Raw genomic sequence first — 27,235 nt, 5'->3', positions numbered from 1 at the left:
CTATACTAATATACTAATAAACAACGTCTCTTGTCGTTGCATGATTTTAGGACACAAAACTAAAACTTGAAAAATATTATTCACTTCACTAATGGTAAGTTTGCTATATGTAGAGTTAGCAACTCTGATGCACTTCCTTCCGCAAAATGTTGTGTCAGCAACATTGACACTAACATTGAAAAATCTCCACGTCTCATCCTGTTTGTCGCGTCGCTTCACTAGTTAAAGTTAACTTTGAATACGGGCTCCGCACTTTTCGTGAAAATTTCGGAAAATTGTTCACAGTATAATCACATCGCAGGGACAAATATAAAGTTTTTCACTTTTCGAGTTTGTGTGTGAAAGTCTATCTGTGGTTTCCGTCTCGGAACTGGATAATTCCGTGATTTTTGGTGCATCGCTCTTGGTTTTCGTGCAGTGCAATTTCTCTTGTGTATCCCCAGTGTCTGAGTTATTTTGTGATTTTTCTATTGGCTTGTGATCGTGATCTGCATTTATTTTAGTGCTCAAAGTGTGCTTTTTAGTGTAATTTTTGTCTACTTCTGCATAGATTGGAAATAATCCGCAGTGTTCTATGTTACTAATATCGTCATATATCTTTTTATTCTTTACACTTCCTTCCTGTTCTTTCTTTCTACTAAATCTACGTAATTTAATAACTAAATAAATTATAATTATAAACGTCGATAGTACTAATAATGTTAAAGATGTTAATGCAATAGCAAGTACGATAAACTTCTTCTCCATAATGCCTGTAAATATAAATAATCTAAGTGTGAAATCTCGTTCTTATTTTCCTTAAAACTAATATTTCTAAATCGCGGTCTATGACTCTCTTCTGTGAAAATATTCACATATTTTGTACATAGGCCTAGTCCAAATGTTCATAACTCGTTCATTATTCTCTATAAAATGCATAATCGATGCATATTCTAAATAATGACTAGTGTTCTAATCGTTATGTAACCTATTCGGATACAAAAATGCTATCCTTGTTACATTTTCATTCGTTTGACGCTGTTATTGTCAGTTTTTTTTAAAGTCGTAAAATCCTACATTTTCGTGTATATTTCTGTTCTTAAATACACTTTACTGCTAGTTTTAACGTTGTCTGTATGTACTCTTATCTTTATTGATGTTTAATCTATCTTATTTTAACATTCCAACATTCTCTGTACTTAGAAATCATTCATAAAACATCAAAATCATTGTGAACGAGAAAGACTCTTCATCAGTGGGAGTGGCTTGTCGCCAGACGGCGGCCATCTTCTCGTAAGTCACGCCCCTTAGCAACGGGTCTTCTCTCGCACGCGAGATAAGCGAACGCATCAGCGCTCTGAGTTGCTCCGCAAGTAGTAAGTTGTAGCGGACTAAAAAGCCACAAACTGAATGAATATTGAAGATATTCATGAACTGAATACTTTACCTTATTATTCTACAAATAATCCATATGCCAATTGATCATTCTATAATAATAATAAATCAATAATTTTCCTCTCATTTTTAAAAAAAACTTGAATTTAGAAAATGAATTTTGACAAAAATAATGTGTTTATATATAACTTAACAATGATTATAGACATGATGTTTTATGATTGTATTCTATTTTCGACTATTTCTCGTCTATTATCTATGATTTTCGTACTTTTCTATTCAAACTATTTACTTCTTTTAACGACTTTTTCATACTTTTTCGTACTTTTTACGACTTCTTATTCTAGATTCGTAAGCTTACTATTGTAGATTATATCACTAGCATCTACATTATCTATGATTTGTCTATTTTGTCTAGCTTTATTAATAGACAATTCTTTCTATTTTCTTCTCTTCGCTTTTGTTTTCTATAGCTTGGAGCTACTGATTTCACTAATATTCTGTTGTTATTTAACTTAGCTATTATCTATTTACACGCTTGTATCTATGTTTATCTATGATGATCTATTATCTATGCTTATTTTCTATTGCTTCTTTTTCTACCAAAACTAAGAGTTTTGCCGTATTAGTACTACGTAACCATTTTTATTCAACAACTTAATCGTTTCACCAACTCAACTAGACCAATCCTAGTTTTATCTAGGATGACATAACCAAAGGCTTTTCAACTCACAACTACCTCATGCTGTAGGTAAGTATCTCTACATATTACCAATTGTTTTAAATGTTAATCCGATATTCCTTTTCAGGTTTCTATTGCAACTTAAACTTTTTTTTTCAAAATAAACTCCATTCTTCTTCATATCCAAAAATGTAAAAACTTTTTTTTTATAACCCAAGGCACATACCATATTGATTTACATACTACGCTTACTTTATTATCACTTTTTGATTATTATTATTATTATTATTATTATTATTATTATTATTATTATTATTATTATTCTTGGTTTTCAATTTTATACTTCCGTATTGCTCTATAAAGCTTACAATATAGTATCAATAACAATATTGTTGTCAAAATTAATGATATTATTACTCCAAAAATTACATACATAATATAGTCTGTTTTCAAATGTAGTTCTGGGATTGAAGTATCAACTTTCAATTTTAACAATTTCTCAGTTAAACTATTTAGCTCTTGCGTATGCAAGGTGAAATTTATTTGTCTCTCAGTCCAATTACCGATCAATTTAATATGTTTATTTTGAATCTGAATTATCCGTTTGGTTGGAATGACCAGCTCTCCAATTATTATGTTATCAAATTTATTATAGTTTATGAAATTTGATTTAGCTTTAGTTTGATCAAGTTTTGTTGAAGTAATTTCTTGATGTACACCCACTTTTGTCATGTACGCTTCTTTTTCAACAGAAGAATACATCACACCAGCGTGTGTATATCTGAATATCACATTCCCCAAAAATTTCTCAGAATTCTGCTGGCATCCTTCCAGAGAATAATTAAAAACGATATTATTCAAACATTTCGATTCACGATCCATCGTTATGCTTTCACAAAAATATAGAAAACTTTTAAATTCGCATTTACTTTTATCCAATGAGTGAAATTTACCTTCAGCCAAATAAACTGCTTCCGGTAGTTCATAAAATATTCTGGTCTTATTTATTAAGTAGCCCATTGATGTTACGTCATACATTATTGAAATACTAGTATCATATATTATCGGAGTTTTTATTATTAAATCCACATTATTTTCTTCGTAGTGATATTTTACTAAATATATGCTAGACATTTGGTAAAACATCCCAATGTCTGACCTATAAATAGTATTTTTCAATACGTCATGAAGACTAATTAACCTTTTAACATCAGCATTAGATAATATATGATATGTTAACTGATTATTTAAAATGCTATTTACTATTTTATTCACTCTCTCCTGTACAAGATGAGCAAACAAGTTTGCCATAATCTTGCGTTGGGATTGATGTAAATAACAGTATAGCTCCTGAATTTTATTTTTAAAATCTTGCAATACATGTTGCACTTTTACGACAATTCCATGGACTACTGCAATTTCATTATTAAATGATTCTTTTAAATTTTTAATTTCATTAGTTAATACATTCTCATGTAATTTATCAATAGACTGAGACAACTGTTTATTATGTATTAAATTATACGTCGATAAACCAATTGACGACAATCCCAGTAACCAAGAAAATATAAATCTTTTATTTCTGTGATTATTACACCTAGTTTTACCATTTTCATAAACAAAATGGCAGGGTAATAAATTTACTATGTTCTGTCTAAACTCTTTCTCTTTTACTGCATAATCATTTAAAATCTCGTATGCGTCAGTACATTTATCATGTACTGGCACCGATTCTTGGAAATTTAAATGCATTTTGACAGTCGTAAACACCATATTCGTAGCATGAACAGCATAGGCATTCTGTGTCAAAGCTAGTCCAATCTCTGATAACGTTATTTGTTGATGTTCTTCCTCTGCTACCCCAATACTAATCAATAGTATTAGAAAAATGCAACTCTTGAACATGATGTTAACTGTAAACAATTAAAACTTAGAATTACTATCTGAATTCACCTATTTATTTTATTTATTTAATACTTATGTTATTATTTATTTAGTTCACTTTGTATGTGTACCTTGGATTATTCAACCAATTAACCATATTTACTAGATATCTCTAATTTTAAAAAAAAATTCTCTAATTTCCTAATCACTTTATGCTCTGTACACAATATATTTTTACCAGTTAAGGGATTTTCAGATGGAAATCAACATTTACTTTGATTTCGGGACACGGACTTTTGTTGATAAACAGCGGTCCACCTCGCTGTTTCACTGATAAAAACATGTTGTATACAGATACCTAGCAAAAAAAAAATACAAACTTGTATACTAAACTTATTCGTGTTTTATCGTTGCAAATTCATTTTAACTTTTCGTGATGTAGTCCTTTGAGTTTAAAAATCTCTTGGTTTTCCACGCGTTTTTTTTCTTTTAGACATCACTGTCTAAATCCGACTCTTCGTCTTGCCTATCCGACTCTTCCTCATTTGCGCCAACAAATGGTTTTAAACGTCTTATATCCACGGTGTCTGTCTTCTCTTGTCCTTTCTTATTTTCATATTTCACCTTATATGAATTATTATTCATCTTTTGCACTATTACTCCTCGAGTATTAAATCTTTTTCCAAAGCAAGCTGGAATGCCTGCTCTTGGCATTTCACGAATCCAAACTTTTTGTCCTACGTCGAAGTTTGGTTGAGAGAACTTCTTCTCAATTTGCTTCTTTTGGGATTTAAACCGCTTTTGCAAATTCTGGTACGCGATCTTTCTTGCTTCCTTCACATTTCTTATTCGCTCTTCGTTTTCTACATACTCACAAGGTATGTCCAGATCCTGTTCCAAGAACGTTCTGGGTTCACGCCCTGTAAGCAAATAATAAGGCGAGTGTTTTGTTCCGTCATGAATCTGTGTATTCATGGTAAACACTATAGAAGGTAAGATTTCGTCCCAGTTTGTAAATTCACGGTCTATATAGTGCTTCATAATTTGTTGGATTGATCCTATAGCTCTTTCCGGTGTTCCGATGTTGTAATGGGCATCTGTATTGGCAAAGTTTAACCTCATACCAAACCGCTCAGCCATCTCTTCCATTACTCGGCTTCGGTGTGTACTGTGCCGGTCCATCGCAAGTATTTCAGGGATCCCATGTTTTGTAATCAATTCTTCAAAAATTACTTCTGCTATAATTTCTGAAGTTATAGCAGGAACTGCCCTAGCAATTACGTACCGAGTGGCACTGTCAACGAACACAATTACGTACTTATTTCTATGATTTTTCGATCTTTTAAACGGTCCAATCTCATCCATAGTTACATGCTGGAATGGCATATAACTAGGATATGTTTGCGGATGCAGTGGTGTCCTACCAGCTTTACGTTTCTGGATTTGGCAACTGATGCACTGGCTGACCTTCTCTTGGAAAAATCTTTTCATATTCGGAAAATAAATGGATTTCAATGCTCGATTATAACACTTCGTGTAGGAATAGTGTCCACCTCCATATATCGAACAATGCAAGTTCTTAAAAACTTGTTCCCTTAAAGAAAAAGGAATACATAATAGAAATTTCTTTCCATTAGCCATCTTCTGAGTTCTGAAAAGTTTTCCGTCCTTAATTTCATACCAGCGAGCTTGCTTTTCCGATTTTTCATCTGCTTCTTCCGGATGTTCTATTGCCTTCATTATTGACCCGAAGAAAGAATCTTTCCTCTGCAACTCAGCTACGTCCACATCCTCGTCGAACGTGATGTTGACTTCGAGGTCTTCGGTCTTGACTGGTAACGCATCTAAATCAATGTCTTCATCGGTTGGTTGGATGTTCGTGTTTCTTGATAATACATCACTAGGGTTTTTCTCACCTGGACAATGCACTGGCGTATATTGGTATTGAGCCATCTCTAAACTATACCGTAACAATTTTGGTGATAATTTTGGCGTTGTCTGTAAATATTTTATACATCTGCAATCCGTGTATAATTCAAATTCTTTATTATACAAATAGTAATTGAATGCTTTAAAGGCACTCACCACGGCCAAAATTTCCAATTCCACTATATGTCTTCTCGTTTCGTTTGGTCTTAACACTCTGCTATAATATGCTATAGGTGTCCACTCTCCATTCAATTGCTTTTGCATGAGTACAGCCCCTATTGATTTTGTAGACGCATCGGTATACACCCTTGTTTCCAGATTTTCACGGAACGGTGCTAATAACGGTGCATTCATCAACGCTTCCTTTAATATTTCAAAACTAAGTTGGTGTTCCTGGGTCCATACGAATTTATGGTTTTTCCTTAATAATTGCTGAAAATTAGCTGACAATTCTGCATAATTTTTACAAAATTTTCGTACGTAGTTAGTCAACCCAAGAAATGACTTAAGTTCTTTCACGCTTGTGGGTGGCTTACAAGCTTTTATTGCCTGAATCACTTTAGGACTTATTTCATAACCAGCTTCGCTCACAATGTGACCTAATGCCATTACTTTCTCTTCCATGAAGTGACATTTCTCTACCGATAACTTTAAGCCATATTTCCTTAGTCTTTGAAAAACTGAATGCAATACCGATACCATCTTCTCCTGATTGTTTACATATAGGAATACGTCATCCATGTAATATGACACCGCCTCCGGATGAACGTTAGCTAATGTCATTGCCATGATTTTCGTATATATAGCGGGCGATTGAATGTATCCCATCGGTAATTTAGAGTATTGATACGCCCCTACGCCAGGAATATTGAATGCCGTGTACTTCCTAGATTCCTTAGAAATCGATACCGTGTGGTAAGCACTCTTAATGTCAAGCACACTAAAGAATTTGTGACCACCCATACATGTTAAGATCTGATGTATAGGCGGCAACGCCACGGAATGGAACTTTACGTGCCGATTCATCAATCTACAATCCAGACAGGCTCTAATAGATCCATTTGGCTTCTTTACAAATAGCATAGGTGAGTTATACGAGCTATTACTTTCCTCGATGATGTTTTGTTCGAGTAAGATGTTTATCTGTTCTTTAACTTTATCTTTCATAGCTATAGGTATTGGATACTGTTGACGTCGAAACGGTACTTCCGTTTCCAACTCTATCTTATGTTCTACTCCCTTGACTCTTCCTAATTCGTTCTCTCGCCACGCAAAAACATCTGCGTAATCATAACATAATTTCTCTAATTTCTTTTTGATTTCTGGTTTAGTCTTATTGCCAAATTTTAACCGTGTTTTATCGTAATTTTTCCTCGCTTCTAATACCTCTTCAATTTCATCGTCTGTTAATCCTTCTTGTCTTAACTCCGATTCACTAATGCATGCTTCTGCATCTCCCATTTTCAAATTTCTAGTCAACATGATCGTCTTATTTGATGGATTGATTACTTCTAAACACCTATTTTCTTTCGACAATATCACTCTAGGTACAAATATGTTATATTGAGACTCTAACAATTTATCTGGTTCTAACAAAAATTCGTTGTTCGCCCAAGAGTTAACTAGGTTAACTTCAACAGTTGTCCTAGTTCTTGGTAACAACTTTATTCTATGTCCAAGAACCCATTTCGGCTTTAAACTTGTTTTTATGCTAATTGCTATATTATCAGAAACTGTTCTGGTTTCTTGATCATTTCTACAAATTTTGATCGGTTTCCCGAACCTTTGAACTATAATTTTACCAGTACCATAATCTATTCTACAATTCTGCGTTTGCAAAAAATCATTCCCAATCAACATTTGATATGGGAAATCTTTTATTATCCGAAATTCTTGGTGAAAAGTTTGATTTGAAATTTTGAACTTGATTACAGCTAATTTATTAATTACAAGAGTGTTTTGCGTGATGCCTTTGATCTTAGTTTGTCGTGGGATTATTTTTGCACTCGGTGGCACTAATTTCTCATTAATGATCGAAATTTGTGACCCACTATCGAGTAACGCCTTAATCTGTCTATCATCGATCTCCAATGGTAAATATACCATATTGTTTTCTAAATTAACTGAGGCGATTATTTCTCTCGTTCGTACATTACGATTGCCTGTAAATGCGCCTCGCCCATTTACAGATGTTCCGTTTAAATTACTCGGACCTGCTGTTTGATAGTAAGTAGTACCATTTACTTGCGCTGGTACCAAATCTCTGCTGATTCGGATTTTCAAAATTATAGGATTGGTGACAACACGTATTCTGACAATTTCCTCGCCAGTTTCCTTGTTGACCACGTCCTCTATTATTTCTCCAATAATTACCACGATTACCACGCTTATTGTAATATCCATTATTTCCTCTATTGTTATTTTGGCTACGGTTACCATTACTATACCAATTCTTATTCTTATTTCCACGGTAATTATTTCGGTTATTACCTCTATTCTGCTTATTATTTCTATAATACTGATTTTTTCCTTGTTTTCGCCCGTTATTCTCGTGTTTTTCTTCGCTTTGTGTTTTTGCCGATAATGCAAGTTGTAATTTGTCTATCTTCTTCTCTAACTCCGCGATTTGTGTAATGCTCTGCGGCTCTTGTTTTATCTTACTTTCTTCTTTATTTTTTCTTACGACTACATGATCTGAATCAGATCCACTTTCGTCATCTTCTACTTGCTCCCTAATCTTTTTAAAAGATCTTTAATCGTAACTTTACCGGATTCTTTTTTCACGCGTTTTGCAATCTTACACTTATTCTTTTCTATCTTTTGCAAGTCTTCAACGAATTTGTCTAGGCTAGAATATTCTCGGGTTCCTACCTTTTCCATATAGTATGGATGTAATCCTCCAACTATAATACCTATTTTCTTAATATCAGTCATATTCGAATCTAATCGTTCACAGAGAACGAGCATGTCATATACGTAATTGATGACGGCTTCGTCTTCATGCTGTAAACGCTCCCTAATTTTATCTTCTATATCAATCGTCACATTAGATTTGGTAAACTCTTCTACTATTTCTGATTGCAAATCTTTATACTGTATTTCTGCCGTGTGTTTCAGGAACAATTTAATCCATTGCCTCCCTACTCCTTTGAAAATATTAGGCAGTAATTCCTTTCTTTTGCTTTCGGCGATACCTGCCATTTGACAAGCATCGTCGAACTCATCGAAGAACGAAACGATGTCATTATCGTTCTTCAGATCGAATTTAGGTAGTTTGTTAATATCTGCATAAAACGTAATGTTAGACGCCATTTTACAATCCTTATTGTTACTATTTATTAATTTCGGATCTAAATTTATGATTGAAGGAAAGTCTTCTGATACGGATTTAGTCACCGGACTACTCGGGAAATTGAAAACTGGTTCTCTACTCAAAATAATCTTAGGACTCGCGACCTTGTCTTGACTACAAGAAGTATTTCGTCTTTCCGGTGTCCTCACACCAAATAAATTATTCACATCAATATTTATTCCCCTACTCGCTTTCTGTGCTCTAGTTAACACAGTGTTTTCATTCATTTATCTAACTACTTAATTCAACTTTGATTACGAAGTGAGGGTGGGTGGTGAGGGTTAACGTAATTACTTATTCTACTTGAGTCAATTGCCTTAGTAATTCGAGATCCGAACCAAATCTCGTATTCAATTGGTGAACGATCATACTAAAAATCTTAACATACTAAATAACTTAAACTATAAATATTTAAACCGGACTTAACCATAACCTATTAAAACGTATTCTTAAAACTAAAATTATTCCGTTTCGGGATTCGAGCCATAGCTATTCATCACCATAAGACTGGTGAGAACTACACTTAGCATTCTTCGGGAATTGAACCAAAATATCTCCACCATAAAACTACTCTAGGGTAGCTACACAAACCAGCAAATCTCTACCATAAGACGGTAAAAACTACCCTAGGACCGTTACAAAACCAGCATTTCCACCATAACAACCTTCGCCCGTCGTGCCTAGTTTGCATGAGGATGAACTGATAATTGACGGTCGAAGATCGCTGCTACTCACCATCTAGAATGAGTAGGTTAAGGATAACAGAAGTAAACCACATCAAATTGACTTTGAATGAAATCTCTATATTTCCATGAAGGTTGTGTATTACTGTAACTGATCGAAGACTGTGTATAAACGCCAGATCACATATCTTTAAGCCTCTAAGAATTGAACCACGAATAACTCGACATAGCTGAGATACACGTACCTTTTGAATGATGATGCCTGGAACTGATGTCGATGTTCGTAGAATAAACTCACAGCTAAGTAACTACTGTGATATAAGTCGCAGTGGATCTCTATGTGTATACTCGATGTATGATGGTCCTTGATCCACCTCTGATCTCTGATCTCTGATCTCTCATCACTGATCCCAATTCCTCAAAACCATAAGTTTTTATACTAGGATTCCAGACATCCTGGAATTCATTGTTGTTGACTTTCTGTATATCTCAGCTATTGGTAAAACATTGGTTTCACCCGAATTACATCGTGATCAAATTCTCAGACTCACAAATTTCTGCAAACTCAACGATTATGCCACAGTCAAAGTGTGTCAATGTTATAGTATTACAACTTGATGACAATTCATTCTTGAATCACAACATTACAAATTACACATTACAATAACATACGAACTGACGATTAAGCGTCTAGTCGTAGTGACACATAACATTCATAACATATACAAAACATTGATGTAAACACACAAACATACACATGTGTTTACGTTACATGACAACATTGAGTTTCTTTAACATTCCATAATTAAATATGTTTCCTTTCCCAAAAATAATATGTTTTAAATAATATCAATCACATGTATCAACAATACATATAATATGAAATTTATACAAATACTTATTTCCAGCTTGTTCTGGATTATTTTCTCATTACACTTACGTAGCAATCAAGAAACTTAAGACGTGTAATATAGAATTTCTGCAAATAGTTATTTCCAGCTTGTTCTGGATTATTTTCTCATTACACTTAGGTAACAACAAATTTAGTACATGTAATATAAAATTTATGCAAATAGTTATTTTCCGCTTGTTCTGGATTATTTTCTCATTACACTTACGTAGCAACCAAGAAACTTAAGACGTGTAATATAGAATTTATTCAAATAGTTATTTTTAGCTTATTGTGGATTATCTTTCTATTACACTTAGGTAACAAAAAACAGTACATGTAATATAGCATTTATGCAAATAGTTATTTCCAGCTTGTTCTTGATTATTGTCTCATTCCACTTAGGTAACAACAAAGAAATTTAATACATGTAATATAGAATTTATGCAAATAGTTATTTCCAGCTTGTTCAAGATTATTTTCTCATTTCACTTAGGTAACAACAAAGAAACTTAATACGTGTAATATAGAATTTATTCTATACTGTACTTTGCGCCTTCATCAATGTCACATAGAATTGAAGTATCTTTCTGCGGCAAAAATAACTGGAAATTGTTATGGTTTCAATATTGAAGTAGCCAATGGCGTATTTACTGAGACGGCTATCGGGCTCAATGCCCCCGAAATAAATTTTTTACTTTTTCGCATTCCACAACACTATTCCTTCTTATCATTTCTAAGAATATCATTGAGTTTCCATTTTCTTTTGTTTTTGTCAAATGTCAATCCCTGTAAGAACTGCGTTGTTTTTTCTTTCGTGCATTCTACTCTCCTGTTTCATATTTTTAGTTGTTATATTCTTTCGTTTTTCCTATCATTCTTTTGACCGTTGTTCATTGTGATTCAGATTGGCCGTCGTCAATAACGCCAAAAGTAAGAGAAGCTGATAAGCGAAACTGGTGTTCCAACACCAATTTGTACGGGCATCAACTTAACATTACTTTAGTTATTATAGCAAATGAATATATACACACTTTAGTTTAGAGAAATGTAAATGTTTGAAGTAAAGAAAATCAAGAGTGGGGAATAAGTAGCTCGGGAAATTAGATAGGCCAAGAAGATGCTTCCATTTTCTTCTATGAATAGACTAAAAGGTTAGATTCGTTGCTAAGTTTTTGTGTGTGTCATATCACGTAAGGTTCACCAGTCTGCAATTCTTGTTATTAAAACTTCAATTTATGCATACATTAAAATATATAAAATTCTCAAACTCAGGTGGGGAATTTCTCCCTGCTTCCCCGTGTTGTGCATACCCCCCTCAAACAAAATCCTAAATACGCGACTGGAAGTAGCATTGAGTTCTAATTAACTCCTTACAATATAGTAACGAAAAGTAAAGAGATACAAAGACAATTTTGACAATAATAGTTTCTTCCTGTTGCAGAATGATTTATATTGTGATAGAGAAAGCAAATATTTTGTTATTTGACATGAAACTGTGAATTCGAAGAAATATAATTTTAATTCACGTTTTTAATATTTATATAGATCATAAATTATATGCACTTGTGAAGTCTGATATGAATAAAGGAATTATACAAATTTTCATAGAAAACAATATTTTTACTACAATATATTTAAATAAAACTTTATAGTAAGGGAAAATAAAATCTGTAATTATCCAATGTTTGGAGTCTGAGGATGTGGTAAATCATTTAAATTTATATGAAAGAAAAAATATTCCTATTTCTTAATTTTACTATTTTTTTGCAACAAATAGTGCAATTTATAGATCAAATAGGGTAACACGTTGAATGATATTAGGAGGAAGGCGTTCGTAATATCCTGGCTAAAGAAGAACATTCTAAATCTAAAAACAATGATGAATGATACATTTGAAAATAATTAAATAGTGAATATTTATGCTTCTTATTTCTTTGATCAAATAGGAACTCGCTGTGTATGGAAAATTCACCATAAAAGAAACATTGAAGTTCTTTGGTCTTCTATTTGGCTTGGATAAGCAGTATGTTAATGACAGGATAGATTTTTTATTAAATCTTTTGGATCTTCCACCACCGAAACGTTTTGTGGGAACTCTCAGGTATATTTATAATTTACAAAGAAAGCTATTAATAATAAATACTGAATACCATTCATTATTAAGATTTAACTCTGATAATAAGCTACGTATAATTTATATTCTAGCGATACAGTGAGATTTTTGAACAAGTAATAATGAAACGTGTTGAAATGTTTTTTGGAGAGTTTATCGTCGTTTTTCAGGAGGCTCTGTGACGTGTTACAAAATATAAATATAGAAGTAATATATATTCAGGAAAGCGATGTTACTGTATAGAACAATGAATCGAATGCACTAATATTTTAAAATTTCAACGATGTAATTTTTGGGTTGTAATGTAGTTACTAGGCTTTGAAATTGTTGTGTGTATTTTGCTCAGCGTAAATTTCCCCGCCGCACCTTTCGCCCTTAAGAGGCTTCATCACGGCGAAATTAATAAAATACCGCTATTGTTACAGTAATTATGTGATATCTTCAAATAGATCAAAGACAATCAAAAAATGGAACAAGAGCTCCATAGACAATATTATTTTACATGAGATACTGTTATCACGACTCACTTATCTGCTTTCGATTTCCAGCCATTTATAAAGTCGGAATTTATTTTCGCGTTTCTAAGTGGCTGCAAACGGTAAGCTACTAGGTGACTCGTGATAACGGTATCTCATGCAAAATAATATTGTCTAGGGCGATCTTGTTCCACATTTCAATTATCTTTTATCGATTTGAAGATATCACCTAATTTCTGTAAAATTAGCGGTATTTTAATTTTGCGGTGATAAGGCCTCTTAATAATCTATTCGTGACTGTTCCCTAAAATCGTGAGTCAGAGTCTATAGGTCATTAATTCTTGACTCTATCTGAATATGGAACTAAAGCAACACCAAAAGAGATGATAAGTTGCTTCAATTTACTTTTTCTTAATCTTCAACTCAAACAAAGCCATACTCCATAATAATAAAAAATGGTGGTGTCTCTATCTCTATGAAAGTCACTATGTTTGTGACTAAATAACTTTTGAACTACCCGACCAATCTCGATCAAATTTTCAACATAGATGAGATTCAGGCCTGGGAGTGACGTTATCATTTTACTTTGACAGTACGGGGAGGGTAGGAAACGGGGAGGATATATATATATATATATATATATATATAACTTAACAAATCTTGAACCACCCGACCGATCTCAATCAAAATTGTGACATAGATGAACTTCGCGCCTGGGATGTTATTTTTTTTATCGTTTCACTTTGACGGTGCAACTTAAGGTTGCGAAAGGGGAGGAGGTATTTAGAAATGATCGAAAATAACCGATGTTCGTGTCGCATCCATAGTTTTCGGGGCCGCTTACATGAACAGTGACACTTCCAATACCGTTTAAATCCAAATTCAGCCTTTTATGTTCAAAATTAAATTAGAGAAAACTAATTTTATCGCTCCTGTTGGTAACACGTAGTTGTATGGCAAACTTACTTTTTTGTTATTTAATTTTAAAGATAAGCATAATTTGAGATTTCTTCAAAATATCTGTATATTGATCTCCTTTAGCCTAAAGAGAATAATCGTGGAATAACTTTAATATATATATATTACTAAATGATACTTTTGGTTAGGTTTTTAAAGGAAATATATCCATACTTTGTGTAAGGTAGAAACAGAAATATCATTTGTTTTTTGGCTTTTCTACTCATGTTTCTTTTGTGGTTACAGATGATCTTTTATGACTGTTCTTACTAATCTTTCAGTGTCTGCTTACAGTCTCTACGATCTTTTGTATTCTTTTATGTATTACTGTTTTACGTATTACATGTATTCTACATAATTTCAACTCATGTGAAATTTATGTACGTACTGAGCCAGATTTGATACAAAACTTCTCTAGATAATCTCGTATCCATGCATATCAGTGACCGAAATGAGTGATTTTGCTCGAATCGTCAAATCGTTCGCACTGGCAGGTTGCTCGAATTGATCTAATTCCAGTCAATACGTTACTAGGCATTAGCAAAGAAAGAATAATATTGTGAGTAATAAAATAATAATTCGTAAAATTAACGTTTAAATATTCTGGACAGCTGTTCGATCATTCAGAGATGAGCATTTGTTGGCATTTTCCAGTTTTAGCCAATCAATAACAAGCATTTGTTAACATATTTCAACTGTGTCCTGTGCCACGTATTCTAGCAACTGCTAAATATTATATTGTTACTTATAATAATAAAATAGCAAACTATGTCTGATTCTACCAGAGGAAGGCTACAGTTACCTTCGACAGCAAAAGAATGCAATTCACTTATTAAATAAGTTATTTAATTATATGTTAGTAGACTGGTTTTAACTTCAGGTTATAACTCATGGTTTCTATTAATTGTAAAATATATAAATGCAATAACATTTAGTATTAGGAAGTATGTATATTTTGTTTACCTGTGATTGATTTTATACCCGTAAGCAATACCAGTTTTTCTTGAAGAAAAAGGGAGAATAGCATTCTTTTTGAACTTGGGCACTTTCGTTTTTTATTTTTTGATTTTTTGATTGGGTTATATAAATATGTCACGTATAATTATCATTATCTGTTATAAGTTTCCAACAAATATATATTCGAAAATTCTATTTTAATTTTATAAAGGAAAATAAAATGGTTTTGTTACTTTCAATTGGGTAGCCAATATCCAGTTTTAGAGCGTTGGTTTCTTTAAATTTCCCCATAACCTCAAACTTTTCTGATGGTTTCGTTTCGTTATGGACAACGCTAATATACGGAAATAATAAGTTTGGTTGAGTTGATTTTGAGTTTAACGTCCCTTTCAGCAGCGAGGTTATATGAAACGGGACAAAGATTGAAAACATAAATAGTATGCGTAGTATAAAACGCAGATTCTTCAGATTAATTTTATATTGCAAAATTAATCATTATTTTTTCCCCTTTTAATACCAAATTTTAGGTGCTGGCCTCTTGACATGCACAGGACATGTTCATATGGTAGTCAAATTCGTCCCAACTTTTTGCGATCATTTGTAGATCCACTGATTATTCGGCTGCTATGATCATTGGATTTTCCTTTACACAAACAACCCGTGTCTTGGAATTATATATACCATATATCACTGCCTAATGTTTTGAGGGATAGGCGCTTTAACACCAAAGGTGTTGTCGCCAAAATTTACGCTGAACAGTTGTTACAAACTCACATTTTGCAAAGCGTAGAATGCAAAATGATCTCTTCTATACAGATATCATCTTGGCAAAAATTGAAGTTACCCGCAACCTCTTGAAACTTGAGAATTCCTTTTTTTCGACAGTTTATTGTTTGTTTCAAAGAAAAACCTTCATAGTTATGATTGTTGGAAATCGTATGGATCTTTTGAAATACAGTTACATTTGAATGTGCTTGTTATGATAAATGTAAAAACTTTAGTAACACTATTATAGTAAACAAGAGTACTTGAATATGATCCTGGCTTATTTAAATATTTTCATCCTATTTTACAGCGGAGGTCAGCAAAGACGAGTTTCATTTGCTATTGCCTTGCTCCAGGAACCTCCTTTGATGATCCTAGACGAGCCAACGGTAGGAGTTGATCCTCTTCTAAGGGAAAGGTAAAGTATGAAATTGATTGTACTTAAAACATGCTACTAAAAATTATATTGTAATGTAAACCTGTTTCTGTATACAAACAATGTCATATGCTCCTCTTTATAAACATCACTACATGTATTTATGTCGGAGTACTACACACCACGTGGGATTATTACAAGAAGCAGACGACGGACGACCAGTACCTTCTACAAGTCACATGACAGGACAGCAGTAGCGCCACCGCGGCTCTGGGACGCCTATATATTGGATAGCAACCAGCAGACAGGCACCAGTTTTCTGGTCTCCCTCCCCTTGTTTGCCTGGAGCACTAAGAGTAACCCAAACTCAAAGCCACTAGTCTTCTTCGGAACCCTTGGCTACTCCTTTCCTCCCGGCTTAGCCTACTGCGGAGCTATGTGACTTTTATCTCCCTCACTGCTTGCTTCGGAGCATTGGGGTTCCCTACGCTACTCTGCTTAGCTTGCTTCGGAGTTCTGCAGAGATCCTGCCCACGATCACACGATCTTGGATTACCTAATTTCTACCTTGCAAACAGAGAAAAGTGCATTATAGTATTTCTGTAAACATTGCTGTTATTTGGAGGATTTTATAAATAAACTGGTAGTGGGAGTCGATTCCGGACTCTGATTTTATTAACCTAGCTCTACCTGCCAGAAAGTTTACAATATATATGATTTCTAGAGTTATTGTGAAATATGTACAGCAGAGATGGGCAGCTTCACTGATTTTGTTGCCACTAAGGCCACTTTACACTTATTTCAGTGCATGATGGTGAAAGTGAGAGCACCAATATTATGTGAATGTGAGGGTGACGACGAGTGAGTGTTAGTGTGAGAGAGTTAAATGAGGTGAGTGTGGGTTAAGAAAAATATCTGATCTCTGTCTCACAGCATTTGAGTGGTTCAAAATGTCAGGTCATTAAGTTGTTTACTGCATAATTCTCATTCAATCAAAGTTGGCGAACTCCTATGTCAAAAATTACATACTTAGCGACGTTACTCATCTCAGCGATCCCAAGAACCAGGGTTTAAACACTAATATTGATCAGTTTTGATTATTTTTACATGTCTACCCCTACCATAATCACCATGTAGATGGGGAATGAATTTGGACATGAACGGTATCGGAAATGTTAGTCTTATCTTAAAATAAAACGTCAAGATGAATAGTGAAAATATTTCGAGCAAATAATACTTAAACGCAACGAACGGAAATTTAATCAAAAATTTTAAATAGTGAAACGAATATAGGTTGTTCTAAAATGGTGCTTCAAAGATAACAGAAAACTGTTCTTACAGATTTAAATAAAATGAAAATATTTTATAATAGTATATGTCCGGGGCCTCCTCTAGGCGCTAGAGTAAGCAAAAATTTTGACGATGTTGCAACGACGTAGAAAAGCTTTGAACTATTAGTATTGCGTAATGACTTTATCAAGTAGTTACATCGTTTCATTTCCAGATGACATTAAAGCCAGTAGATGTTGATATTAACCTCATGTACAAACATCAGTACTAATTATATCATCCTCCAAAAAAGTAATTTCTATTGATACACATACCTTGTTTTCATGCTATTGAATAGAGTTAGTTATGTTAGTATCAACGTTTACTGACTACCTGTTACATGCAAAGAATCGATGTAACTACAGTATTGTATAAATTCGTAGATCAATGCCATAGTCTAAACTTTATCCATGACGTTCCACATTATCAAATATTTAGTTGTCCGTAGAATATGAAGCATGCTTCTGAGGTGTTATGTAGCATTCTTGCTTTATTTTTACCTGTAGAGTAGTTTCTTGTGGGAACCATTTTTGGAACAGTCGACACAATGAACTCAGAATTCTCTAACTCACCTTTGCTCAACACATTGACGCGATAACGAGTAGTGCTTATAGAAATCTAGGTTTAATTTATGGGGTAGGACTGGATATCTACAAAGAATCAACATTTATAAGGTTATATTTCTCGAATGTGAGGCCAAATTTAGAATACCATTGTGCTGTTTGGATACCAAATGTCACTAAATACTCTAATACAATAGAAAATATAGAGTTTAAATTTTTAAAAATGCTTGCATACAAGAAAACCGGTTTCTGCCCAAAGTATATCTCTTATGAAGACTTAGGATTGAATTTTAATTTTCAAACATTAGAGAAAAGGAGATGGGTTTTAAATTTATTGTTCCTACATAAATTATGAAACGGTAAAATTGATTGTCCGTAATTAGTTTCAAAAGTATTATTGCGTATTCCAACACGTAAGACTAACAGTAAACACTGTGACATTCTATTGTAGAAAAGCAAGAACTAACATATTACGTAAGTCTCCTCTGTGGAGAATATGTGCTTCATATAACGAAATGATTATATTTCATGTAGTAGATGTATTTAGTATGTTCGAAAACAAGTTCAAAGCTATTGTCAGTCAATAACTTTTGAATAATTAAACTTCATATATTTATGTATATATAATAGTGTATGTTAGATAATTATGTACACGACGCTATAACTGGGTGTTCAGTCTGTTCTGTTGTCCTTATGAAATAAATAAATAAATAATGTTCGAAATATTAAATTAATTCTCCTATAGTCTTGAGGTCAATATGACCCCAAGAGACACATAACCCAAAAATTAAAAGTTAATTATTTTAAATAACATTGTTAAATAAAAAGGTAACACATCATACCTTGGGGTCATATTGACTCCAATGTTTAATATTTCCTATTATTTTATTTTACTTTTGCACGATGTTTGCGATTACTCATTACTTTTGTATTCCTCGACCTAGTATAGTTCTTTATATAATTCAAATATTGAAAGTTAATTATTTTAAGTAACGTTGTTAAATAAAAAGATAATACATCACACCTTGGGGTCATATTGACCCCAATGTCTAATATTGCAATTTTCCTATTTATTATTATTATTATTATTATTATTATTATTATTATTATTAAGCCACCTCAAGACACTAGATTAACTATTTAATCTATCTTTCATGTTTGCATGTCCTTATAACAAATTAAATAATTAGGGTCAAATAGACTTCAAGGACGGGGGTGGGTGTAGGTCTGGAGGACGGTTAAACACTTTAAATATTATACTAAATATTAAGTTATTGAATTTTATTGAAGGAATTACAATAAACCAAATGTAGTAATACTAAAGCACATGTTTTTTTTTAAAAAAATACTCATCTTTTATCTTCAACTAGACAATACTCTCAAGGTGAACTCAAATCCATGTTGAAACTCAATTTAAATATTGTTTTTATATGTACTACATATTTTTCCAGAACCTGCATTTGGAGTATCGAAGGATAAGGAGAAGTCCTGCTGTAAATGTAAATAAAATAGTCAACATCTGATGTTCTAAGTTACTTCGAAAATTTTGTTTGAAATATTTCGAATAAAACACACAGTTGTACATCTACGGATGATACTATATATGACGTACTAACTGTTTTATATACAGGGTATCCATTACCTCTTGGGTCAAATTTATACAGGTGATGGAGGGAACCATTATATGTATTTTGAGATACGAAACCGAAGGTTGAATATGGCTTGTTCAAGCGCACGCCATCTTGAAGTTGCAGCAATCTGTGAGAACAAATGGTATAACACGACAATAACTACATATTGAAAAATACTTATGCGCTGAGATTGTACACGATCAACTAATAGGATCTTATCGCTTGATTAGTCCACAGTAAATGGTGTTCCCTCGTGATGTACTGCCCGAAATATTCGAGACTTGTACCTCTCGCTATTATTTGGATACAACCTTTCCTAACCGTTTGATTTGGAAGAGTAGGCCCCATCTGGTGGCCAGGGTGCTCGCCGATCTCAACCCGCTCGACATCAAGTCTATGAATCACCAATAGAACCCGAGGAGGCCCTGCTTGCAAGAGTCCTAGCTGTCTGCTTAGTTGTGAAAGACGCCGAGGATATTTGAGCGAGTGAGGCGAAATTTCCTTAGGCGTTGTGTAATGTGCATCGAGGCTGGTGGGCGTCACTTTGTGCAGTTACTATAAGCTTTTGGTACGTACAGTGCAAGAATAGTTTGCAATAAACCTTACATACTCAGCTGTAGTGTTATGCACAATAAAGTAGGTTACATCGACTTGTTAAACACATTTGTTATTGAAACGTCGCACTTGTTCCCACAGATTGCTGCAACTTCAATATGGCGCGACACTTGAGCTAGCCGTTTACGACCTTCGGTTTCGTATCTCAAAATACGTATGTTGGACCCTTCGATCACCTGTATAAATTTGACTCAAGATGTTATAGACATCCTATATATGTGTAAAATGTGGTTGAAATTAATCGAAACACATATAGGTTATGCAACTTTAAAGCCAATCTGAGTTCATAAGTAGTTATATCTATTGACAACCTCTATATAATAATTATTGGCGAGCTTCTGCTATCCAACATAGAGGGAGAGCTAAAATCTACTTGTGTTTAATTCAATCCAATAATCGTACATATTGCATCAGTTTGTACATATGAATAAGACTCATCAAATCATAAAGATAAATTTTACATATAAAAATACAATTGTGTATACATGTATGTATGTGTTAGAACTATATACATATATAAGTGAAATATATACTCATACATAGATACAAACCTGCATAAAATGGTATTTTGAGCTCCTTACTGGCTAAGCGGTTAGCGCACACGCCTTTGGCGTGGGAGTCCCGGTTCGATTCCCGGCGGGAGTTCATGTGGTTCGGATTCCACGTTAATCAGTAGGTCCACGTCTCATATAGCCTCGCTGCTGAACGGGACGTTAAACTCAAAATCAACTCAACTCAAACTGGTATTTTTACGGTACTAAGCGATGTTTAGGATATAAAAAGAAATACACAAAAATACACATTTCAAATACTTTCAATAATTATGCTAATTTGTACATATACAAGTTCTTTCAAGGAATAAAAATACTGTTTTAATAAGTAGTTCTTCGTCAATCTATTGAATGTTCCTATTTGTTCTGACACTTGAATTTATTGAGAGAGTGTTTTATATAAAATAGTACCCATATACGTTGAATCCGATTCGTACAACGTTGTACAATGTTGTCTACTGAGGATTTTATCCTTACGTCTGTTTTCAAATTTATGTGTTAATGTGTTAAATAAGTAAATGTTGGTTTTAACAATGCTCAACATGTAAAATACAGAGTGGCGCCGAGCCGATTAACACATTTCAAACTTGAATATCGCGCAGGCGTAATAACTTATATTGTTTGGCGAGATGAGAACCGAAAGAGGAAAGAAACGCCATGTTATAAGGTTAATCCCAATGGAGCATTGAAACCCAGAACACCGTGTTACCTCTCTTCGTTGCTATTACGAAACTAAGTCTGTGCCAGAAGTACAAAATTTTTAAATGAAACTTTAACGTTGGTCGACATGGTAAGGTTCTGCCTGGTACTAAATTGGCTTGAATGAAGAAGTTTGAAGAGACTGCTATTGTTGGATGTGAGACATGAGGCTCCAAGAAAAGGCGACTCCTGAGAATGTGGATAGAGCAACATTAAAGTTACGCCTTAAAAAACGCTCGCACAGAATGAGTTTCGTAATAACTATGAACTGAGGTAATATGATGTACTATGCTGCAATGTTCCATTGCGACTGGCCATATAACATGGTCAATATAAGTTATTACGTCTGTACACTATTCAAATTTGAAATATGTCAGTGGGCTGGGCGCCACCCTGTATATAGAGATAATGTGTTATTATTTTCATTTATGTTCCGTTGTGTATCTTTCTGTTTTGTCACAATTTACGTCAGAATGTATTCAGTTTGGATGAAACTGAGTATTTTCTCTAAAGTTTAAGAATTATTCCTTGAGGTTAGAAGATGTAGATTAGGAATGAAAGAAAGGACTTCTAACCTTACGCATAGTAAGATATCATCAAGAGCTTTCAATCTCTTGAAAGAACATCATCACTAGTATTTTTTCAGCATGTGATATTTTGAACCACCCAATATAAAAGTTCATAGTTGTCCTCCCGTGTCAGTGGCTAGTGCATACCGTTGTTATACGAGGTCCCGTGCTCGATTCTCGGTGGGAGTACACCGACCGCACTACAATGAATCAGGTCCTATTTTAAACTGTATGTCTCATCACACGTAGCCTGACAAGGGACAGAAACGTAAATACAAACCAATAAATAATTCCATAGTTGTTATATTAGATTCTAACATGCGCTTTATTAAACCCTTGAAGGAGTGCTCTTGAAAGTTACAAATGTTATATCCCGAATTGTAAATAAAGAATTAATTGATTTTTTACGATGAAGAAATGCAATGAACAAATACCAATTCTAATCGTTCATACTTTTTATTACCAGAATTTGGTCACACCTTGTGTACCTCTCAAAAAATAGAAATTGCGCCATTTTAATAACAACTCATTACGCTGACGAAACAAGGCAAGCTAATAAGGTAAGAAAACTATTTGTTTTAGCTTGGTTTCTTATTAACAACCTGCTGCGAGTTTTCATTTTTCTTGACTTTTCTTATTGTACAGACTTTCTGTTTAAAACAAATGTTTTTCATTGTAAACTAAACTACGTTCTTAATTTGATCGTTAATGTTATTTTCTATGTACGACTTCTAATACCATTGCAATTGTGATTTCAAAGCATAAAATTAAAAGAAAATTCAGAGAAAATTTAAGAAATGTTTCAGTAATACATTTGTTCTAGATATGAGGAATGAATGTTAAATGAGCTTTCGTTATCTCCTCGAAAACAGTAATTCTTTTTACCACCTTCTTGTTTACGGAAGTTCATAGAGTTGTAGTATTCTTTATAAGCATAAAATCTCATTCGGATTCGTGATGATTACAGTATTTTGGTAAGAAGGTATTGTGATGACATTGCTAAGCTTATTATTTATATATTAGATACGTACTTCAAACTATAGGGATTGATTATTTAAATTTGAAACTTTCACACTATGAAGGGATGTTTAGGTATTAAAACATTGAAAATAGATACTTATAATTCAAAGATAGGCACTAAAGTCTAATAGAAATATTTAATGTGATTAAGACCATAATATAAATATTTATTTGCAAGGTCAACAAATAAGAAGAGTCACTGAAACTAAATACCTAGGAATAATAATTAATCAGCATCTTGAGTGGGGACCACACATAGCATTTTAGTGTAAAAATTTTTTACCAATAATAGGGGTGCTTAATAGATTTAGAAATATATTATTGCCGAACCTTAAAAAAATATCTACTATGCTTATTTACACTCTCATCTAACTTACATGAACGTATTATGGGGACTTTGGAACAAAAGTGCTCTGCATCCACTACAAATCTTGCAGAATAGGGCATTATGTACCGTCTACAATCTGCCACGCTTAAACCCAAATGTAAATACCTATAGCACATCTAAAGTATTACCAATAGATTATTTAGCTAAAGAATCAGCTATGTATTATATGTTTAATGTTATGAATAATAATATACATCATAATATAATAGTAAATAAAAATAGTTACTTTCATAATTATGAGACAAGACATAAAGAACAAATACATGCGGAATCTTATTCTCCAAAAACATACGGAACAGGAGGGGTTAAGAACTATCTCATAAAATCCTTCAATGAAATTCCAACTGAATACAAACAGTTGAAATCAAAATCTTTATTCAAAAAACGGATAAGAGAGCTATTATGGCAGAAACTAAGAATATGAAGTGTAATTATATAAGGAACAGCATTAAAAAAGTAGCAAGTAAATGGAAGGATAAACTTAACAGATATTGCCTTACTTATATTCTTGTTTATGCATATCTATTATGTATCAGCAATTTAATTTTGTATTTCAATATGTATCAGCAATGTAACTGTATTGCTCCTTAAAGTGAGTCCAAGACTCGTTGGGGCTGGAGTCTGATATAAATAAAAAGCCATGCATAGTATTTAAATAACCTAGGACGACCTCGTTGTTTGTAGCGATCATTTTATTGTAAAGAAAGAAAGAAGCATGACGTAATAAATAATTCATTTTCACCATTTTATCACTACGTACAGCAGTCTAGAGTTTTACATCACTTTATATGTAACAGTCCAAATAAGGAATTGAAGCATCCTACCGAATAATACAGTATGGCAGCGTTTCCCAATCTTTTTCAACTTGCTGTACACTATGGTTGTAACTTGAGTTCTCCCGGCGCACTCAAATATATAAATTTGTAAATATAAAGTACCGTGGTATTTTTTTTGTGATTATTGATCTCGTCACAGAGAAGAAAGCTCCATCAGTGGTTTTCCCCCTTAGTAAATCATTATGCTTATTTTTCATTTTAATTTAAAAATAGAAAACAATTGCAATGGAATATAGGACTCAGATTTTAATAATACGATCCTTTTTCAAAAACTGTATCCAACCTTTCACCCAGAAGGAAGATCACTAAATAATGAACGAGCAAACAAATTTCTTGTACTTTTAAACACAAATGCAGGTAATTTGTACGTATGTTTGCTTTGTCGAAAGGATTGTATGATATTTTAAAATTTCAAGGTACGAAATAGTCTTCAACAATAAAAAAGCAATCATGGTTATAACAAGGATAACAAATACTTTTTTCAACATTAAAAATGTACAGAAAAGTAGCATAGTATGAAACTTACAATTTATTAACATGGTTCATATACGTTACAATTTTTATATATTAACAAAATTCTGTTTTCGAAATAAAATCTGTGTAGCAGATATATGTATGTACAATAATATGTTAAAATTACAGTAATTTCTCCTATTGTAGAGGTTCATAATAAAGTGAAATACAAATACACATTTTCCTATGTCTTGCAATTTGGTTGCATAGAATTAATAATTTTGCTTCAATTTCCTCGCGGCACACCTGCGGTCCATTAGCGGCACACCAGCATGTTGTAACAGTTCTTACATAGAAAAGAAAGCGATTCGGATTGTACGTTTTGCTGTGTTATATAGGTTTAATTTCAAATTATAAAATTGATTTTCTACTAAACAAATGTAACAAATTTTATTCAATATTAACCAAAAGAATATTTTAAGAAACAACATAATGAATGAATTACTCAATTTCAAGAATTTTGAAATAACTATCCACAACACTTTTTTATACGGTCTAATTAGTAACAGGAACATGAAAAATGAAATATCCTACTTGCCAATACACTATAATACACTGAGCAAGGCTATGTGATAAAATGTAAAAATCAGTATCAGTAACAGTTTCAACACAATAACTGTGTCTTCATCAGACTTCCACTTCTTCTAGCTGCTTGGGAGTTGGTCATCACTTATATAGTCTCCGGAGATCAACTTTTAATTAGGCTCCACCCCTTCATTAAAAGTAACACTTGTGTTTAAAAGTTAATAGAGGAAAACCGATTTAAAGAAGTTCTCGACACAGCTAAGGAGAAATGGATACAACGAAGAGGATAAGATCACAAGAGACATAGCAAGAGAGGGAAAGAAAGAGGAAGAAGACAAGAACAAAAAATGGTTTGAAATAGAAAGCCTAGGCAAGGAAACAGAGAAGATAAAGAGAATGCTTAGGAAAGCAGGAATTAGGATGTACAGGAAAGGAGGAAGCAGAATAATTGAATTAGTAAGAAGAATCAAGAGAAAAGCAGTAGCGGACAAAGATCAAAGGGGAGTAATATATAGAGTAGGATGCGCGGAGTAACAAAATTTACATAGGAGAAACAAAAAAGAAAATGCAAGAAAGGATTAAACAGCACCAGGATGAGGTAAGATTGAAAAGGGACAACAATGCGATATACAAGCATCACAAAGAGACAAACCACAGGATAGGGTGGGAAGGAGCAGAGGTCATAGAAGCAGAGGACAGAACTTTGGTGAGAAAATGGAAGGAAGCTAGGAAGATTATGAGGGCAGGAGACAAGGTGATGAATTGGAATGCAGGATTCTCGATAAATAAAGAGTGGGAGAAGATTCTGCTTAAAGAAGGAGAAATGAAAAGGAAGAAAGAAAGAGGAAATATTAATAAGGAAAATAAGAATAATTAGAGGACAGAATGTATCCAACGAAAAAAGTAAACTTAATTGGACACGTGTGCAGCTAAAAAGGGAAAGTGAAAGCCACACAAGTGTTACTTTTAATGAAGGGGTGGAGCCTAATTAAAAGTTGATCTCCGAAGACTATATAAGTGATGACCAACTCCCAAGCAGCCAGAAGGAGTTGAAGTCTGATGAAGACACAGCTTTTTGTGTTGAAACCGTTACGTGATACTGATTTTTACATATTATCACATAGCCTTGCTCAGTGTGTTATTGTGTATTAGTACAAAATGGAAACAAGGCCTGATAGAATAGTTATCCTACTTGCCCAATTATTTTGCAACTTCAAAGTCCATGCAAAAATAAGAGTGAAAAGATACGTACCAAAGTTACCTTGTATCTCAAAAGCACTCGTTTCCAACTCAATTTCTATCAATTTTTGTACACACATAAAAGTAATTTCAACTTGTTCACTTTAATTAAACTTTCGATTCCTTTTTCATCATTAAACATCGCATCTTTGCCACAGTAATACAATTTCCGTATGGTACCTTTTTCATCATTAAACATCACAATTTTGCCAAAATAATACAATTTCCACATATCCTTTCTGATTATATTCCACATGTCCAACCACGAAACTTCATAGGTTGCACCACTCCGAAATACCAATCGTATGATAGAGATT

The 27,235-nt window shown here is 33.3% G+C and overlaps 1 protein-coding gene across 1 annotated transcript in view; it reads left to right on the top strand.

Annotated features, from left to right (window-relative positions):
- Nucleotides 1–27,235, top strand: part of LOC145665876 (ABC transporter G family member 20-like) — a 111,976-nt gene that overhangs the window by 15,040 nt on the left and 69,701 nt on the right. The window contains exons 4-6 of the mRNA XM_081732988.1: nt 12,743–12,897; nt 16,375–16,482; nt 22,864–22,957. Of these exons, the coding sequence (XP_081589114.1) occupies nt 12,743–12,897; nt 16,375–16,482; nt 22,864–22,957 (357 nt within the window). The remainder of the gene's footprint in view (nt 1–12,742; nt 12,898–16,374; nt 16,483–22,863; nt 22,958–27,235) is intronic.

This window comes from Thermobia domestica, chromosome 12 (genome assembly GCF_964235325.1).
Source record: "Thermobia domestica chromosome 12, izTheDome1.hap1.1, whole genome shotgun sequence".
NCBI classification, from domain to species: Eukaryota; Metazoa; Arthropoda; class Insecta; order Zygentoma; family Lepismatidae; genus Thermobia; species Thermobia domestica.
The sequence above is the reverse complement of the archived record's forward strand: the minus strand, read 5'-3'. Positions and strand labels throughout refer to the sequence as shown.